At 52.8% G+C, this 20012-nt stretch overlaps 2 protein-coding genes across 2 annotated transcripts in view; one reads left to right on the plus strand and one right to left on the minus strand.

Moving 5' to 3' along the window:
- LOC144601302 (E3 ubiquitin-protein ligase RNF212B-like) overlaps positions 1 to 9749 on the plus strand; it is a 40499-nt gene extending 30750 nt beyond the window's left edge. The window contains exons 12-15 of the mRNA XM_078413336.1: positions 1092 to 1225; positions 5397 to 5458; positions 7579 to 7622; positions 9722 to 9749. Coding sequence (XP_078269462.1) covers positions 1092 to 1225; positions 5397 to 5458; positions 7579 to 7622; positions 9722 to 9749 — 268 coding nt within the window. The remainder of the gene's footprint in view (positions 1 to 1091; positions 1226 to 5396; positions 5459 to 7578; positions 7623 to 9721) is intronic.
- A 1907-nt stretch (positions 9750 to 11656) lies between these two features.
- The window catches only part of LOC144601307 (uncharacterized), an 11681-nt gene continuing 3325 nt past the window's right edge, over positions 11657 to 20012 (minus strand). The window contains exon 2 of the mRNA XM_078413340.1: positions 11657 to 13463. Coding sequence (XP_078269466.1) covers positions 11657 to 13420 — 1764 coding nt within the window. The 5' untranslated portion in view covers positions 13421 to 13463. The remainder of the gene's footprint in view (positions 13464 to 20012) is intronic.

Genomic DNA, 20012 nt, shown 5'->3' on the forward strand with positions numbered 1-20012 from the left:
GTGTTAACGGATTTGGTGGATTAATTGGGATTTGAGAGGTTAACTGGGGTTTGAGGGGTTAACGGATTTGAGGGGTTAACTGGGATTTGAGGGGTTAACTAGTATTTGAAGGGTTAACTGGGATTTGAGGGGTTAACTGGGGTTCGAGGGGTTAACTGGGGTTCGAGGGGTTAACTGGTATTTGAGGGGTTAACTAGTATTTGAGGGGTTAACTGGGGTCCGAGGGGTTAACTGGGGTTCGAGGGGTTAACTGGGGTTCGAGAGGTCAACTGGGGTTCAAGGGGTTAACTGGTATTTGAGGGGTTAACTGGGATTCGCGGGGTTAACTGGGGTTCGAGGGGTTAACTGGGGTTCGAGGGGTTAACTGGTGTTTGAGGGTTTAACGGGGGTTCGAGGGGTTAACTGGGATTTGAGGGGTTAACTGGGATTTGAAGGGTTAACTGGTATTTGAAGGGTTAACTGGGATTTGAGGGGTTAACTGTGGAATTTGAGGGGTTAACTGTGGGATTTATGGGGTTAATGGGTTTGAGGGGTTAACTGAGGTTCGAGGGGTTAACTGGGGTTCAAGGGGTTAACTGGTGTTTGAGGGGTTAACTGGCATTTGAGGGGTTAACTGGGGTTCGAGGGGTTAACTGGTATTTATGGGGTTAACTGGCATTTGAGGGGTTAACTGAGGTTCGAGGGGTTAACTGGGGTTCGAGGGGTGAACTGTGGTATTTGAGGGGTTAACTGGCATTTGAGGGGTTAACTGGGGTTCGAGGGGTTAACTGTGGTATTTGAGGGGTTAACTGGTGTTTGAGGGGTTAACTGGGGTTCGAGGGGTTAACTGATTTGAGGGGTTAACTGGCGTTTGAGAGGTTAACTGGGGTTCGAGGGGTTAACTGTGGTATTTGAGGGGTTAACTGGTATTTGAGGGGTTAACTGTGGTATTTGAGGGGTTAACTGGGTGATTTGAGGGGTTCGAGGGGTTAACTGGGACTGAGACCCGGGGCTGGTTAAGGCTGGGGCTGGGAGTCGCGGTGAATGGGGGTGAACTCTGGGCATTACGGGTGGTCTTTGCTCGTATTGACGACGCTCTGTCTGCTCCCCAGGTCTCTGGGCCGGACCCCTACCCTGCTCAACATCCCCCTCTCTCAGAGCCAGGGGCTCGGCGACGCCAGGCTCCCCGCCCACAGCTCGGCAGCAGCCCTACGAGGGTCCTACGCCACCCCCCTCCAGCTGCTCGGTGAGTTGCCCCCACTCATGCCACGCTGAGGCTCTCTCTCTCTCTACGAGGCTCCGTGGATTGTCACCATGCCGTGGTGGGGAAAGTCCTGGGATCCTGAGGGCGATGCCGTCTGGAGTCACGCTCCTGGTAGGGTCACCCATGGCGGTACGGTGGAGGGGGAGGTACCTGACAAAGAGCAATCCAACCAAGACCTCAATGGTGGAACAGACGGAGGGTGACGGCTGATTTCGGCGGAGCGTCACGACAGCTGGGAAGGCGGATGCAGCAGAAAAAAGTTCCCCAGTCATCTTGGACTATGGGCCACTTTATCCTGACCCAGATCTGTCAAGGACCATGTGGTGGCTGTCTGTGCGCCAGTCTCCCCACATTAAACAACGTCACGCACAGGCCCTATGGAGAGGACAGTCATACTCGCTTCCAGTGACCACCGATGATGATTAGACAATAGACAATAGGTGCAGGAGGAGGCCAATCGGCCCTTCGAGCCAGCACCGCCATTCAATGTGATCATGGCTGATCATTCTCAATCAGTACCCCGTTCCTGCCTTCTCCCCATACCCCCTGACTCCGCTGTCCTTAAGAGCTCTATCTAGCTCTCTCTTGAATGCATTTTAGAGAATTGGCCTCCACTGCCTTCTGAGGCAGAGAATTCCACAGATTTACAACTCTCTGACTGAAAATGTTTTTCCTCATCTCAGTTCTAAATGGCCGACCCCTTATTCTTAAACTGTGGCCCCTGGTTCTGGACTCCCCCAACATTGGGAACATGTTTCCTGCCTCTAACGTGTCCAACTTCTTAATAATCTTATACGTTTCGATAAGATCTCCTCTCATCCTTCTAAATTCCAGTGTATACAAGCCTAGTCGCTCCAGTCTTTCAACATACGACAGTCCCGCCATCCCGGGAATTAACCTAGTGAACCTACGCTGCACGCCCTCAATAGCAAGAATATCCTTCCTCAAATTTGGAGACCAAAACTGCACACAGTACTCCAGGTGCGGTCTCACTAGGGCCCTGTACAACTGCACACAGTACTCCAGGTGTGGTCTCACTAGGGCCCTGTACAACTGCACACAGTACTCCAGGTGTGGTCTCACTAGGGCCCTGTACAACTGCACACAGTACTCCAGGTGCGGTCTCACTAGGGCCCTGTACAACTGCACACAGTACTCCAGGTGCGGTCAGGCCACTTTTGGAGTATTGTGAGCAATTCTGGGCCCCATATCTGAGGAAGGACGTGCTGGCTCTGGAGAGGATCCAGAGGAGGTTTACAAGAATGATCCCAGCAATGAGTGGGTTTGTCGGCACTGGGCCTGTACTCGCTGGAGATTAGAAGAATGAGGGCGGGGGGACCTCATTGAAATGTACAGAATAGTGAGCGGCCTGGATAGAGTGGATGTGGAGAGGATGTTTCCACTAGTGGGAGAGTCTAGGACCAGAGGGCACAGCCTCAGAATTATATAGACCAGGGGCCACAGTTTAAGAATAAGGGGTAGGCCATTTAGAACGGAGATGAGGAAAAACCTTTTCAGTCAGAGAGTTGTAAATCTGTGGAATTCTCTGAATGCATTCAAGAGAGAGCTGGATAGAGCTCTTAAGGATAACGGAGTCAGGGGGTATGGGGAGAAGGCAGGAACGGGGTACTGATTGAGAATGATCAGCCATGATCACATTGAATGGCGGTGTTGGCTCGAAGGGCCGAATGGCCTCCTCCTGCACCTATTGTCTATTGCCTTGACGTTCTTTTAGGAAGGAGATGAGGAGGAATTCCTTTAGTCAGAGGGTGGTGAATCTGTGGAATTCTTTGCCACAGAAGGCTGTGGAGGCCAAGTCAGTGGATATTTCTAAAGCAGAGATCGATAGATTCTTGATTGGTTCGGGTGTCAGGAGAATGGGGTTAGGTGGGAGAGATAGATCAGCCATGATTGAATGGCGGAGTAGACTTGATGGGCCGAATGGCCTAAATCTACTCCTAGCACTTATGATCCCAGGACAGTCACAGAGTCACACAGCATAAAACTGGCCCTTCGGCCCAACTTACCCACACTGACCTACACGAGTCCCACCTGCCTGCATTTACCCCATATCCCTCTAAACCCGTCCTATCCATGTACCTGTCCAAATATATTTCTTAAACATTGCGATAGTCCCTGCCTCAACTACCTCCTCTGGCAGCTCGTTCCGTACACCCACCACCCTTTGTGTAAAAAGGTTGCCCCTCAGATTCCTATAAAAGGGTGAAGATTCTCCCCCTTCACCTTAAACCCACGCCCTCTTGTTCTCGATTTCCCTGCTCTGAGCAAGAGACTCTGTGCGACCACCCGATCTATTCCTCTCATGATTTTGTACACCTCTATAAGATCACCTGTCTTCCTCTTGCGCTCCGAGGAATAATGTCCCAGCCTGCTCAACCTCTCCCTGTAGCTCACACCGGATAGCGTAACAGTAGAGCTGCTGTCTCACAGCGCCAGAGACCCGGGTTCCATCCCGACCACGGGTTCTGTCTGTACGGAGTTTGTACGTTCTCGCCGTGACCTGCGTGGGTTTTCTCCGAGAACTTCGGTTTCCCCCCCACACTCGAAAGACGTACAGGTTTGCAGGTTAATTGGCTTGGCAAATGTAAAAATTGTCCCTAGTGGGTGTAGGATAGTGTTAATGTGCGGGGATCGCTGGGCGGCACGGACCCGGTGGGCCGAAAGGGCCTGTTTCCACGCTGTATCTCTAATCTAATCTAATCTAAATGTAAAATTGTCCCCAATGTGTGTTGGGTAGTGTGAATGTGCGGGGATCGCTAGTCAGTACGGACTTGAGTTTTTTTATTTAGAGATACAGCGTTAAAACAGGCCCTTTGGCCCAACGAGTCCGTGCCAACAAACAATCCCCACATCGTAATAAGATTATTAAGGGGTTGGACACGTTAGAGGCAGGAAACATGTTCCCAATGTTGGGGGAGTCCAGAACAAGGGGCCACAGTTTAAGAATAAGGGGTAGGCCATTTAGAACTGAGATGAGGAAAAACTTTTTCAGTCAGAGAGTTGTAAATCTGTGGAATTCTCTGCATCAGAAGGCAGTGGAGGCCAATTCTCTGAATGCATTCAAGAGAGAGCTAGATAGAGCTCTTAAGGATAGCGGAGTCAGGGGGTATGGGGAGAAGGCAGGAACGGGGTACTGATTGAGAATGATCAGCCATGATCACATTGAATGGCGGTGCTGGCTCGAAGGGCCGAATGGCCTCCTCCTGCACCTGTTGTCTATTGTAATACTATCGTACACTAGGGACAACTTTTACATTTATACCAAGCCGATAAACCTACATAATTGCACGTCTTTGGAGTGTGGGAGGAAACCGAAGATCTCGGAGAAAACCCCAGCAGGTCTCTGGGAGAACGCACAAACTCCGTACAGACAGCACCCGTAGTCGGGATCGAACCCGGGACTCTGGTGCTGTAAGCCCTGCAAGGCAGCAAGTCTCCCGCTGCGCCACCGTGCCGCCTGTTCTGGCAACATCCTCGTGAATCTTCTGTGCACGCTTTCCTGCTTGACAACAGGTGGTGCAGCGGTAGAGTTGCTGCCTTGCAGCGATTGCAGCGCCGGAGACCTGCGTTCCATCCCGACTACGGGCGCCGTCTGTACGGAGTTTGTACGTTCTCCCCGTGACCTGCGTGGGTTTTCCCCGAGATCTTCGGTTTCCTCCCACGCTCCAAAGACGTGCAGGCATGTAGGTTAATTGGCTGGGTGAAAATGTAAAATTGTCCCGAGTGTGTGTAGGATCGTGTTAATGTGCGGGGATCGCTGGTCGGTGCGGACTCGGTGGGCCGAAGGGCCTGTTTCTCGAAAACTAAAACATCTATTTACTAAAACTCTAGTTTGTCTGTTTGTTTGTTCGTGAACTACAGCCAAAATGGTACAAGATAGCGGGACAATTTTAGGCCCACCTTACTCATCGTCGTCCCTTTGGTGTTAATGGAAGAAGTTTCATTGAAATCGGTGTTATATTTTTAGTTATTCACATTTTAAAGTTTAAATCTATCTCCTAGGAGGAGGGGGGGGAGAGGGGAGGGTGGAGGAGAGGGTGCTTCACCAATGCAGGAGAGGTTTGGGCCCAACGGGTCCTCTGGGTCTAGTCTTTCCTGAAGCATTCAGTGAAACAACCTCTTGTGTTTTCAGAGCTGAATGGGGCCCGTCAGACTCCCTCCATCGGCGGCAGTGATCCAAGGCGGCAGATCCAGGTGAGAACCGGTCTCAGACAGACAGCCCCAGGGCTCAGCCAGCTTGGCTTTTATTGTCAGGTGTGCAAAGTGCAAACGCACTGTGAAATTCCTTACTTACAAACAGTCTCAACGGGTCAGGCAACGTCACTGGAGAAAATGAACAGGTGACGTTTCTGGGCAAAGACCCTTCTTCAGACTGGGAACCAGGGGAGAGGGAAATGAGAAATGCAGACGGTGATGTGGAGTGAAAGATACTGTATGCAAAAAAGTCACCACGATAAAGGAAACAGGCCATTGTTTTGCCACATCTAAGTACACCCCTGATTAGCAAATTGTACAGAAATACAGGTTCGCCGCCGACTTTCCAGCAACTTTTGACAATTAAGAATAAAAGCATAACCACATCAAAACAATAGCCCTCAGATTACTATTAAATCTTTTCCCCTTCACCTTAAACCTATGTCCTCTGGTCCTCGATTCCCCAACTCTGGGCAAAAGACTCTGTGCGTTCACCCGATCTATTCCTCTCATGATTTTATACACATCTCTCTGTAAGATCAATCCTCATCGTCCTGCGCTCCAAAGGAATAGAGAGAGTCCCAGCCTGTTCAGCCACTCCCTATAGCTCGGGCCTTCGAGTCCTGGCGACTAACTCGTAAATCTTTCTGGAGCCTTCATTCTCACGACAGCAGAAAACCTCCCCCCTCCATTCCCACACTGACCTTTCGGTCCCTGGCCTCCTCCACTGTCAGAGTGAGGCCCAGCGCAAATTAGAGGAACAGCACCTCTTATTCGGCTTGGGCAGCTTACACCGCAGCGATGCGAACATTGACCTCTCTAACTTCAAGTGACCCTTGCTTTCCATCCCTCCCCCCCCCCCTGCCCAGTTCTCAAACCAGTCTAACTGTCCCCTGATTAACGTTTATCTTTGTCACCTTCCCCATGCTAACGATGATCTATTCTACATTTTCCTTGACCCACCTCCCCTTTTGACGTCTCGCTTTCACACCCTACCCGTCCTCATTTCTGTGTCTCCCTCCCCCCAGACTCTCAGTCTGAAGAAGAGTCTCGGCCCGAAACGTCACCCATTCCTTCTCTCCAGAGATGCTGCCTGACCCGCTGAGTTACTCCAGCACTCTGTGTCTATTCCTACTGCAGCACATCAGTTCAGACTGTGGTGACAGGGGGTCAGACTGTGGTGGGGGGGGGGGGGGGTTCAGACTGTAGTGAGGGGGGATCAGACTGTAGTGAGGGGGGGATCAGACTGTAGGGAGAGGGGTCAGACTGTGTGGTAAGTGGGGATTGCTGTGCACGCTGTAACATGTAGCCTGTGTGATCAGTGCCAGGGTCCAGGTGACCGGCTGGCATTAGTGTAGTTGATCGCAGGACCTCAGTTGCCCTGTTTCTCATCTCCCCCCCCCCCCCCTTTGTTAGACAATAGTTGCAGGAGGAGGCCATTCGGCCCTTCGAGCCAGCACCACCATTCAATGTGATCATGGCTGATCATTCTCAATCAGTACCCCGTTCCTGCCTTCTCCCCACACCCCCTGACTCCGCTATCCTTAAGAGCTCTATCTAGCTCTCTCTTGAATGCATTCAGAGAATTGGCCTCCACTGCCTTCTGAGGCAGAGAATTCCACAGATTCACAACTCTCTGACTGAAAAAGTTTTTCCTCATCTCCGTTCTAAATGGCCGACCCCTTATTCTTAAACTGTGGCCCCTTGTTCTGGACTCTCCCAACATTGGGAACATGTTTCCTGCCTCTAACGTGTCCAACCCCTTAATAGGTTTGTACGTTTCGATAAGATCCCCTCTCATCCTTCTAAATTCCAGTGTATACAAGCCTAGTCGCTCCAGTCTTTCAACATACGACAGTCCCGCCATTCCGGGAATTAACCTAGTAAACCTACGCTGCACGCCCTCAATAGCAAGAATATCCTTCCTCAAATTTGGAGACCAAAACTGCGCACAGTACTCCAGGTGCGATCTCACTAAGGCCCTGTACAACTGCAGAAGGACCTCTTTGTTCCTATACTCAACTCCTCTTGTTATGAAGGCCTTTGTTCCACCCATAACACCCCTCCCCCTCTCCCCCCCCCCCCCCACTGACTCTGCATCCTCTTCTCCTCCTCCACAGCTGAACACCACTCCCAGGAGCGTCATCTTCCGCCAGCCCCCTGTGTAAGTATCGCCACCGCCCGCCCGCCCGCCCGCTTCCCCCCCCGTCCCCTTCGCTGGTCTGTGCCAAAGATACTGAAGTGTAGTACGCAAAGGAGTGTAACGTGCGCCATTTTAGTCGGCAAAACCCTCCGTCCGTTATGCCTCTCGCAGTGTAATCAGCGTTGTGGGGGAACAGTACGCGTGATCTTACCGGAATATATCTCGTCTATCAATTCAGATTTTTGTTATTTTTCTTTAAAAATGTTTCTGCAAGTTTCTGCCTACCAAAATGGCGCCGTGACGCGCTACGATTTTTATGGTCGAGCGGCCTATCTTGTTCCTCTAGTATCTTTGGTCTGTACGCACCCCCCAGAGCTGCCATCGCCCCCTTCCCCCCCCACCCCCCCCCGTCCGGTGGGCATCGACTGCCCAGAGGAGTGGCGTCTCTGTCTCACAGGGGAACGGTGGGGAGGTTTCAAGAGAGAGCTAGATAGAGCTATTAAGGATAGCGGAGTCAGGGGGTACGGGGAGAAGGCAGGAACGGCGTACTGATTATGGATGATCAGCCATGATCACAGTGAATGGTGGTGCTGGCTCGAAGGGCCGAATGGCCTCCTTCTACACCTATTGTCTGTTGCTGTGCGCCTACTCTCAAGACTTTAGAGATACAGCGCGGAAACAGGCCCTTCGGCCCACCGGGACCATGCCGACCAGCGATCGATCACCCCTTCACACACTGGTTCTATCTTGTCCACTTTCACGTCCACTCCATACACACTAGTGGCGCTCTTACAGAGGGCCAATTAACCTACAAACCCGCACGCTTCATTTAGTTTCGTTTCGAGATACAAGCCTGGAAGCAGGCCCTTCGGCCCAGCGAGTCCATGCCGGACAGAGATCACCCGTTCACCAGTTCTGAGATTAGTTTAGACAATCGACAATAGGCGCAGGAGGAGGCCATTCGGCCCTTCGAGCCAGCTCTATCTAGCTCTCTCTTGAATGCATTCGGAGAATTGGCCTCCACTGCCTTCTGAGGCAGAGAATTCCACAGATTCACAACTCTCTGACTGAAAAAGTTTTTCCTCATCTCCGTTCTAAATGGCCTACCCCTTATTCTTAAACTGTGGCCCCTGGTTCTGGACTCCCCCAACATTGGGAACATGTTTCCTGCCTCTAACGTGTCCAACCCCTTAATAATCTTATATTTTTTGATAAGATCCTCTCTCATCCTTCTAAATTCTATACTAGCCACTCCAGTCTTTCAACATACGACAGTCCCGCCATTCCGGGAATTAACCTGGTGAACCTACGCTGCAGTTTAGTTTAGAGATGCAGCACCCAATCAGGCCCTTCGGCCCACAGAGTCCACACCGACCAGCGATCACCCGTTCACACTAGTTTTATGTTATCCCACTTTCTCATCCACTTCCTACAATCCATGGATGGACAATCTTACAGAGGCCAATTAATCTACAAACCCGCACGCCTTTGGAGTGTGGGAGGAAACCGGAGCACCCGGAGAAAACCCACGCAGGTCACAGGGAGAACGTACAAACTCCTTCAGACTCCATCTGCCATTTCTCTGTCCACTTCCGTAGTTTAGAGATAGAGCGCGGAAACAGGCCCTTCACCGTGTGCTAGTTCTATCCCATACACACACTAGGGACAATTTACACCAGACAATAATAGACAATAGGTGCAGGAGGAGGCCATTCGGCCCTTCGAGCCAGCACCGCCATTCAATGCGATCATGGCTGATCATTCTCAATCAGTACCCCGTTCCTGCCTTCTCCCCATACCCCCTGACTCCGCTATCCTTAAGAGCTCTATCTAATTCTCTCTTGAATGCATTCAGAGAATTGGCCTCCACTGCCCTCTGAGGCAGAGAATTCCACAGATTCACAACTCTCTGACTGAATTAACCTACAAACCTGTCCGTCTTTGTAATGTGGGAGGAAACCACCAGGGCACCCGGAGAGAATCCGCGCAGGTCACGGGGAGAACATGCAAACTCCGTGCAGACAGCACCCGTGATCAGGGTCGAAGCTGGCTCTCTGGCGCTGTGAGCTCCACCCGCTGCACCATCACGGCCCCTTTAACAGCCCTGTGTTCTGTTACAGGCCCCCCTCTAGAGGCACGGCGGTGTGAGAGGAAGGGTTTGGGGGCAGTCTGCAGGGGCTCGTGCGGCCAGCCCCCCCTCTCCCGGCCCAGGATCGAAGGCACACAGAGCCACAGGAGGTCAGGACAGGTAGAAAGCCCCCCACACTCCCCCCCCTCCTTCCATCTGTGTGCTTCACCACCGCACTCCAGACTTATTAAACCTGTCACCCTGAAGCCGCACGCTCCTGTATGTTTGCTTTTGATAAACTTAGACAATAGGTGCAGGAGCAGGCCATTCGGCCCTTCGAGTCAGCACTGCCATTCAACATAATCATGGCTGATCATCCAAAATCAGTACCCCCCTTTCCTGCTTTCTCCCCATATCCCTTGATTCCATTAGCCCCAAGAGCTGAATCTAACTCTCTCTTGAAAACATCCAGTGAATTACTTCTCCAACTTTAGATAGTTCCTCTGTCCCTCCCTTCCCCTCCCCCTTCCCAGATTTCCCTCTATCTTCCTGTCTCCACCTATATCCTTCCTTTGTCCCGCCCCCCTGACATCAGTCTGAAGAAGGGTCTCGACCCGAAACGTCACCCATTCCTTCTCTCCCGAGATGCTGCCTGACCTGCTGAGTTACTCCAGCATTTTGTGAATAAATCAGTGAATTGGCCTCCACTGCCTTCTGTGGCAGAGAATTCCATGGATTCACAGCCCTCTGGGTGAAAAAGTTTTTCCTCATCTCAGTCCGAAATGGCCTGCTACTTATTCTTAAACTGTGTGACCCCCTGGTTCTGGACTCCCCCAACATCGGGAACATGTATCCTGCATCCAGCCTGTCCGATCCCAAAAGAATTTTGTATGTTTCGATATAAGATCCCCTCTCATCCTTCTAAATTCCAGTAGATACAGGTCCAGTCGACCCATTCTTCCCTCATAAGCTTCCCCCCCCCCCGTTTGTTCCAGGGTCCTGTTTGGATGAGGTGGGGGGGGGCAGCATTTTGTTTTAGTTTAGTTTTGAGATGCAGCACGGAAACAGGCCCTTTGGCCCACCGAGTCCATGCTGACCAGTGATTACCTGTCCACACCAGTTCTATCCGACGCACTAGGGACGATTTACAGGAGTCAATTAACCTACAAAACCTGCCCGTCTTTGGAGTGTGGGAGGAAGCCGGAGCACCCGGAGAAACCCCACGCAGGTCACAGGGAGAGCATGCAAACTCCGTACAGAGAGCACCCGTGGCCAGGCTGGAACCCCGTGCTGTGAGGCAGCGGCTCTACCCGCTGCACCACCCTTCAGACCTAGTGAACGGGCGGTCGATGGTCACCATGGTTTAGAGGTACAGCGCGGAAGCAGGCCCTTCGGCCCATTGAGTCCGTGCAGATCAACCATTACCTGTTCACGCTAGTCCTATGTCAAGTTTACAGATACAGCTTGGAAACGCTGAGTTCGTGGTGACCAGGATTTATACCCCTTTCCTCGACACCTGGCGTTAGTTAGCTGGACAAAACCCCATGCCCCCTCCCAAAAAAAAGCGCAGGGCGAGACACAGGGTGGGTCGGTTTATAAAAAGATTTTTTTTGTCTTTTTTTAATAATGGAAATTGCCACACATCTCCGGTCAATCCACGTAAAATACCGACGCAAGCTGGGGCCGGGCTGGGGCCTTACCGAGGGTCAAGCTGACCCCGGGGGGCCCGTGTTTGTTCATCGCCCCCTCCGCCCCCCCCCCCCGTCAGCCGCCAGGGGTCAGAGAGTCAAGCTGACCCCTAGGGGCCCCCGTTCGCATCCCAGCCCCCAGGGGTCAGGCTGACTCCTCGGGGCCTGTGTTTGGACACTGCCCCTTCCCCCCCGGGCCACAGGGGTCAGGATGACCCCCTGTTCTCCCCCAGGGGCCAGAGGGTCAGGCTGACCCCTCGGGGGCCCGAGTTTGGACACTGCCTCCCACTCCCCAGGGGTCAGAGTGTCAGGCTGCCCTCCTGGGCCCCAAGTTCTCCCCCCTCCCCCCAGCCCACCCGGTGGTCTCCGGGCAACCCAGCGGGCCCCCTCAGCACCCACTTGAGCTGCCCGTTCTTGAGGGCGTAGCGGGTGTCCCCGAACCACTGGATGATGTCGGGCCTGGCGAGACCCGTGCGCTCCACCAGCCGCCCGTAGTCCTGCCCGCTGGGCCAGCGGCAGCGCAGGAAGAAGGCCTTCAGCACCGCCAGCTGCTGCTGTGACTTGCGTGGCCGCCCGGGGACGGGGGCCCGAGGGTCCGGGTCAGGGAGAGGCCTCCCCCCGCCAGCCGGGACCCGTCGCCGCTGGTAACGGCAGTCGCTAAACCAGCGGCGGATCTCGGCCCGGCCTAGGCCCGTGCGGGCCTGCAGGCGCCTGGTCTCGGCCTGGTCGGGGTAGGGCCCGCGCACAAAGCTGCTCTTGAGCACTGCCAGCTGGCCCTGGGTCTTGCGGAAGCGAGGGCCTCTGGGGGAGGGGGCCGCGGGCTCAGTTTCGGGGTCAGGGTCAGGCTCGGGTCTTCCCACCCGGCCTAGGTTGTCCCGAGCCTCCCGCACCTCCTCGGGGGTCCAGCTGATGCCATGACGCAGCCTCTGCTGAGCAAACCACACTCCCACGCTCTCTGGGGGCAGCCCCAGTAGCAGGCCGTATCTCGACAGCTCCTCTGGGCTGGGGTAGGGGAAACGGCTGAAGGATTCTGCCAGGGGATTGCCGGAGTCGAGCTCGGGGTCCAGAGGGTCGGGGGCGGCCGGGAGCAGGAGCCCAGGTGTCTCCTCCTCGCCGGTCAGGTCGATTTGCACCATGCCCCTCTCCCCTCCATCCCCCTCATCCCCTCCACTGCCTGCCTCCATTTGGCCTGGGACCGGGCCTGCCGTCAGGCCCAGGGGGGGGCTGGGCCCCAAGGACAGGCTGGGATGCGGCCCTCGAGTCAGGCTCAGGCCTGGGGTCGGCTCTCCCTTCACGCCTTCAGTCAGTCTGGGTTTGGGGCCCCCACTCGGGCTGATGTCCGGGCCTCCAGTCAGGCTGTGTTTGAGGCCTCCAGTTAGGCTTGGCTCCGGCCCTGGTGTCAGGCTGATATTGGGCCTTCCAGTTAGACCTGACTCCAGCTCTGCAGTCAGGCTGATACTGGGCCTACCAGTTAGGCTTGGTTCTCGCTCTGCAATCAGGCTGATATTGGGCCTGTTAGTTAAGCTTAGCTCCGGCCCTGGTGTCAGGCTGACAGCGGGCCTTCCAGTTAGGCCTGGTTCCGGCCCTCCCCTCAGGTCCAGCCCTGGCTCCGGCCCTGCAGCTGATGGGTGCTGCCCCTGTGTGGGACTGGGCCCGATGATGACTCCCAGGCCGGGGATGGGAGTCCCGAAGAGTGCGGGCCCGGGGCTGCCGCTCAGGCCCAGCAGACCGTAGAGTTCCTGCAGCACCACGGCAGGGTGGGCCGTGTGGAGGTGCACGTTGAAGGGCTGAAGCTGCTCGGCGTGGAAACCGCAGATCTGGCAATGGTAGCCCTCTCCCTCTCCCTCTCCTTCTCCTTCCACCGGCTGCTCCTCCTCCTCATCCTCCACCACCTCCTCCTCCTCCTCTCGCCACCGTCCGCGGGAGTCCAGCGGCCGCTCCGGGTCGTACACCACCACCTCCTGGGGCCACGGCGGGTCGTTCCACACCCTGTCCTCCTCCTCCTCCTCCGCCTCGTTCTGCCCCGCTGCACACATGCCACCCTGCTTACACCGGGCTGCCATGCCGGAGGGAGCTACACGCTCGGCTCCTCTCTCCGGGACATTCCTATGGGAAGGGAGAACACAGTACGGTCAGTCCAAGGCCTTAGTTTAGTTTAGAGATACAGCGCGGAAACAGGCCCTTTCGGCCCACCGGGTCCGTGCCCACCAGCGATCCCCGCACACTAACACTATCCTACACCCACCAGGGACAATATTTACATTTACCAAGCCAACTAACCTACAAACCTGTACGTCTTTGGAGTGTGAGAGGAAGCCGAAGATCTCGGAGAGAGGGGAGAGGGAGAGGGGGAGAGAGAGAGGGGGAGAGAGAGAGAAGAGGAGAGAGGGGCGGAGAGAGAGGGGCAGGGAGAGAGAGGGGGAGAGAGAGAAAGAGAGAGAGAGAGGGGGAGAGTGAGAGAGAGGGAGAGAGAGATTGTGTTAGATACAGCTCTCGGGGCTAGTGGAATCAGGGGATATGGGGAGAAGGCAGGCACGGGTAACTGATTGTAGATGATCTGCCATGATCACAATGAATGGCGGTGCTGGCTCGAAGGGCCAAACATATTTTCTGTGGTTCTATGTGTAACACAACTGAGAGGGGGAGGGGGTTGATAGCAAAATGATTCGATAACAGCCAGAGATGAACACACACAAAAGGTGTGAGACAAAAGGATTAGAGAGCTGCAAATTGTGAAGCTAGAGGATTGACGAGGGGGGGTTGTGCTTGGGAATGTAGAGGGAGGGGGGGGGAGGGGGGGATAGATGCAAGGTCAGGCAGGGCTCAGTGGAGGGTCGGGAGGGCGAGATGATAGTGGGGGTTATATCTTATATAGCGATATCTTATAGAAACAGACAAACTTCTTAGAGGATTGGACAGGACAGATGCAGGAAACATGTTCCCCATGTTGGGGGAGTCCAGAACTAGGTGTCACGCAGTTTAAGAATAAGGGGTCGGCCATTTAGGACTGAGACGAGGAAAAACTTCTTCAACCAGAGCGTTGTGAATCTGTAGAATTCTCTGCCACAGAAGGCAGTGGAGGCCAATTCACTGGATGTTTTCAAGAGAGAGTTAGCTCTTAGGGCTAACAGAATCGAGGGATATGGGGAAAAAGCAGGAACGGGGTACTGATTTTGGACGACCAGCAATGATCATATTGAACGGTGGTGCTGGCTCGAAGGGCCGAATGGCCTACTCCTACACCTATTTTCTATGTTTCTAAAAACCCACGCAGGTCACGGGGAGAACGTACAAACTCCGTACAGACAGCAACCGGAGTCAGGATCGAACCCGGGTCTCCGGCACTGCATTCGTTGTAAGGCAGCAACTCTACCGCTGCGCCACCGTGCCTCCGATCTCCCCCTCCACTCTTCTCTGAGTTATGTGCAGAGTTTAATGTCACGTGCACAAATGCACTGCAGGTATAAAGACGCAAAAAGCTGCCGCAACTCAGCGGGACAGGCTGCATCTCCGGAGAGAAGGAATGGGTGACATTACGGGTCGAGATCCTTCTTCAGACTCGGGCTTCTCTCCAGAGATGCTGCCTGTCCCGCTGAGTTACTCCAGCATTTTGTGACTTCATACCTTCGATTTAAACCAGTCTCTGCAGTTCGTTCCCACACATGAAACCGAGATGAGAAAAAAAAAATCACCCAGAGAGTTGTGAATTTGTGGAATTCTCTGCCACAGAGGGCAGTGGAGGCCAAATCACTGGATGGCTTTAAGAGAGTTAGATAGAGCTCTAGGGGCTAGTGGAACCAAGGGATATGGGGAGAAGGCAGGCACGGGTTATTGATTGGGGACGATCAGCCATGATCACAATGAATGGCGGTGCTGGCTCGAAGGGCCGATAGGCCTCCTCCTGCACCTATTTTCTATGTTTCTATATAGGGAACTGCAGATACCGGTTTAAACCAAAGAAAGACACAAAATGCTGGTGTAACTCAGCGGGGTCAGGCAGCATCTCTGGAGAGAAACATAGAAAATAGGTGCAGGAGTAGGCCATTCGGCCCTTTGAGCCTGCACCGCCATTCAATATGATCATGGCTGATCATCCAACTCAGTATCCCATACCTGCCTTCTTTCCATACCCCCTGATCCCTTTAGCCACAAGGGCCACATCTAACTCCCTCTTAAATATAGCCAATGAACTGGCCTCAACTACCTTCTGTGGCAGAGAATTCCACAGATTCACCACTCTCTGTGTGAAAAAAAACGTTCTCATCTCGGTCCTAAAAGACTTCCCCCTTATCCTTAAATAAGAAGGAATGGGTGACGTTTCGGGTCGAGAGGTATGGTCTGAAGAAGGGTCTCGACCCAAAAGGTCACCCGTACCTTCTCTCCAGAGTCGCTCGCCTGTCCCGCTGAGTTACTCCAGCATTTTGTGCCTTCAGCTTTTTAATTGTGTGCTATCCCAGTCAGTGGAAAACCTAGACATGATTGCCATCGTAACTTCACACTTCTGTACCCTTTGCCCGATGACAGGGGAGAAGAGGGAGTGACGGGCGTGAGACCGGTCCTTGGTTATGATGGTGGCATCACGGTCACACAGCGCAGAAACGGGACCTTTGGCCAACCCATCCAACATGCCCCATCGACACTAGTCCCACCAGCCCACATGTGGCCCATAGCTATCCAAACCTATGTATGTCCAAGCGTCCTTGAAATAGTATATAGACACAAAGTGCTGGAGTTACAGCAGGTCAGGCAGCACAGAAACTGAACAAGGGTCTCGACCCGAAACGTCGCCCATTCCTTCTCTCCTGAGATGCTGCCTGACCTGCTGAGTTACTCCAGCATTTTGTGAATAAATACCTTCCATTTGTACCAGCATCTGCAGTTGTTTCCTTACAGAAACATAGAAAATAGGTGCAGCAACAGGAGGCCATTTGGCCCTTCGAGCCAGCACCGCCATTCATTTGTGATCATGGCTGATCATCCACAATCAGTAACCCGTGCCTGCCTTCTCCCCGTACCCCTTGATTCCGTTAGCCCCTAGAGCTCTATCTAACTCTTTTAAATTCATCCAGTGAATTGGCCTCCACTGCCCTCTGTGGCAGAGAATTCCACAAATTCATAACTCTGGGTGAAAATGTTTTTTCTCACCTCAGTATTAAATGGCCTCCCCTTTATTCTTATTCTGTGTGGCCTCTGGTTCTGGACTCCCCCAACATTGGGAACATTTTTCCTGCATCGAGCTCTCCCAGTCCTTTTATAATGTGAGACGTTTCTATAAGATCCCCTCACATCCTTCTAAATTCCACTGAATAAACTCAGCAACTGTGTTTATTTTTTTAGTTTAGAGATACAGCGTGGAAACAGGCTCTTCGGCCCACCGAGTCCGCGCCGACCAGCGATCCATTAACACATTAACACTATCCTACACGCACTGGGGGCAATTTACAATTTTTAACCGAAGCCAATTAACCTACAAACCTGTATCTCTTTGGAGTGTGGGAAGAGACTGGAACTCCTGGACAAAAACCCATGCAGTCACGTGGAGAACGTACAAACTCCAATACACACAGCACAGCACCCATGCTCAGGATCGAACCTGGGTCTGTGGCGCTGTGAGGCAGCAACTCTACCGCTGTGCCACCGTACTGCATCTCTGGAGAACGTGGACAGGTGATGCTCGGGTCAGTCTGAGAAGGATGAGACGGGATCTTATCGAAACGTATAAGATTATTAAGGGGTTGGACACGTTAGAGGCAGGAAACATGTTCCCAATGTTGGGGGAGTCCAGAACAAGGGGCCACAGTTTAAGAATAAGGGGGTAGGCCATTTAGAACTGAGATGAGGAAAAACTTTTTCAGTCAGAGAGTTGTGAATCTGTGGAATTCTCTGCCTCAGAAGGCAGTGGAGGCCAATTCTCTGAATGCATTCAAGAGAGAGCTGGATGGAGCTCTTAAGGATAGCGGAGTCAGGGGGTAAGAGGAGAAGGCAGGAACGGGGTACTGATGGAGAATGATCAGCCATGATCACATTGAATGGCGTGCTGGCTCGAAGGGCTGAATGGCCTCCTCCTGTCTATTGGGTCCCAACGTAAATATCACCGATCAGTTAAACTAATCTCTGCCTGCATGTGATCCATATTCCCTGCATATCCGTGTACTTGTCTAAAAGCCTCTTCTACAAAACTATCGTCTTTACCTCCACCACCACCACCCCTGGCAGCGTGTTCCAGGCCCCCACCACTTGGTGCAAATAAACCTTGCCCCACATATCTCGGCCCAGCACGGTGGAGCAGCGGTAGAGTTGCTGCCTTATAGCGCTTGCAGCGCCGGAGACCCGGGTTCGATCCCGACTACGGGCGCTGTCTGTACGCAGTTTGTATGTTCTCCCTGTGACCGCGTTGGTGTAGGATGGTGTCAATGTGCGGGGATTGCTGGTCGGTGCGGACTCGGGGGGGGGGGGGGGGCCGATGGGCCTGTTTCCATGCTGTAAACTCTAAACTAAACATCCCCTTTAAACTTTGCCCTCTCACCTTCCAGCTCGGCCCTCTAGGTATCAACATTTCCACCAAAGATACTAGAGGAACAAGATGGACCACTACGTTGAAATCACCTGTACTGAAGTGCAGTACGCAAAGGAGCGTAACGGCCGCCATTTTAGTAGGCAAAACCCGCCGTCCGTTATGCCTCTCGCAGTGTAATCAGTGTTTGGGGGAACAGTATGTGTGATGATACCATTAAAAGGCAGAATATATCTCGTCTATCAACTCAGATATTTGTTATTTTTCTTTTTAAATGTTTCTGCCTACTAAAATGGCCGCCGTGACGCACTACGGTTTTTAGGGTCGAGTGGTCTATCTTGTTCCTCTAGTGTCTTTGATTTTCTACCCTGGGTGAAAAGATTCTGACTGTCTACACCTCTCATCATTTTATAATCTTCGGTCGAGTCTCCTCTCAGCAGAACTGCACGCAGTTCTCCAAATGCGGCCCGACCAAAGTCCTATAAAGCTGCACCGTGACCTCCTAACTCTTGTACTCAACGCCCCAGCCGATGAAGGCAAGCGCACCCTACGCCTTTACCGTTCCCTCTGTCCACTTGTGTAGCCACTTTCAGGGAGTTATGGACTTGGACCCCAAGATCCCCCTGTTCATCGATGCTGTTCAGAGTCTTGCCATCAATTGAATACCTTCCACTTGCATTTTCCTCATAAAATTTTACCACACACTTGCTCGGATAAAACTCCATCTGCCATTTCTGTAGTTTGCAGATACAGCTTGTAAAAAGGCCCTTCGGCACACCGAGTCCATCAGCGATCGCCCGCACACTAATACAATCCTACTACACAAGGGACAATTTTACAATTTATAGATTAGTTTAGAGATACAGCGCAGAAACAGGCCCTTCGGCCCACCGGGTCCGCGCCGACCAGCGATCCCCGCACATTAACACTATCCTAAACACACTAGGAACAGTTTTTACATTTACCAAGCCAATTAACCTACATCCCTGTACGTCTTTGGAGTGTGGGAGGAAACCGAAGATCTCGGAGAAAACTCACGCAGGTCACGGGGAGAACGTACAAACTCCGTACAGACGGCGCCCGTAGTCGGGATTGAACCCGGGTCTCCGGCGCTGCATTCGCTGTAAGGCAGCAACTCTACCGCTGCGCCACCATAGAAGCCAAGTTAACCTACAATCCAGTACGTCACAAGTTTATAGGAGTAGAATAAGCGGGTTCGGTATCGACCGGGCAAGCGCAGGTCATAGGTCACTTGTGCTAAACATTCTCGCCGGCTGAGCTTGTGTACAGACCTGCGTTTCATTCTAATGAAGAATTTGTGTATCTCTGCCTTAAAAATATCCACTGACTTGGCCTCAACAGCCTTCTGTCTGTGGCAATGAGTTCCACAGATCCACTATCCTCTTAAGTAAAGAAGTTCTTCCTCACCTCCTTTCTAAAAGAGCGCCCTTTAATTCTGAGGCTGTGACCTCTGGTCCTGGACTCTCCCACTAATGGAAACATCCTCTCCACATCCACTCTATCTATGCCTTTCACTAATCTGTAAGTTTCAATGAGGTCCCCCCTCATCCTTCTAAACTCCAGCGAGTACAGGCCCAGTGCCAACAAACGCTCATCATGGGTTAACCCACTCATTCCTGGGATCGTTCTTGTAAACCTCCTCTGGACCCTCTCCAGAGCCAGCACATCCTTCCTCAGATATGGGGCCCAAATTTGCTCACAATACTCCAAATGCAGCCTGAAAACCCACGCGGTCACAGGGAGAACGTGCAAACTACGTACAGACGGGACTGAACCCGGGTCTCTGGCGCTGTGAGGCAGCAACTCTACCGCTGCACGACCTATTGTAGGGCCCGACTTTCATCAACGTCTAATTTGACTTCCCAGCAAGTTCGCCTCGTTAGTCAGGATTAAATTCCAACGCCTCTACTCCCTTAGAAGGCTTATTAGGAAGGTCGGCACGTCCCCAACAACTCTCACCAACTTCTACAGACGCGCCGTAGAGAGCATTTTATCAGGACGCATCACAGCTAACAGCTCCTTCCCAAGACGGCAAGAAATTGCCCCGAATTGTGGACGCAGCCCAGACCATCACACAAACCAACCTCCCTTCCATTGACTCCATCTACACCTCACGCTGC

The sequence above is a fragment of the Rhinoraja longicauda genome, chromosome 16, assembly GCF_053455715.1.
Source record: "Rhinoraja longicauda isolate Sanriku21f chromosome 16, sRhiLon1.1, whole genome shotgun sequence".
NCBI lineage: Eukaryota > Metazoa > Chordata > Chondrichthyes > Rajiformes > Arhynchobatidae > Rhinoraja > Rhinoraja longicauda.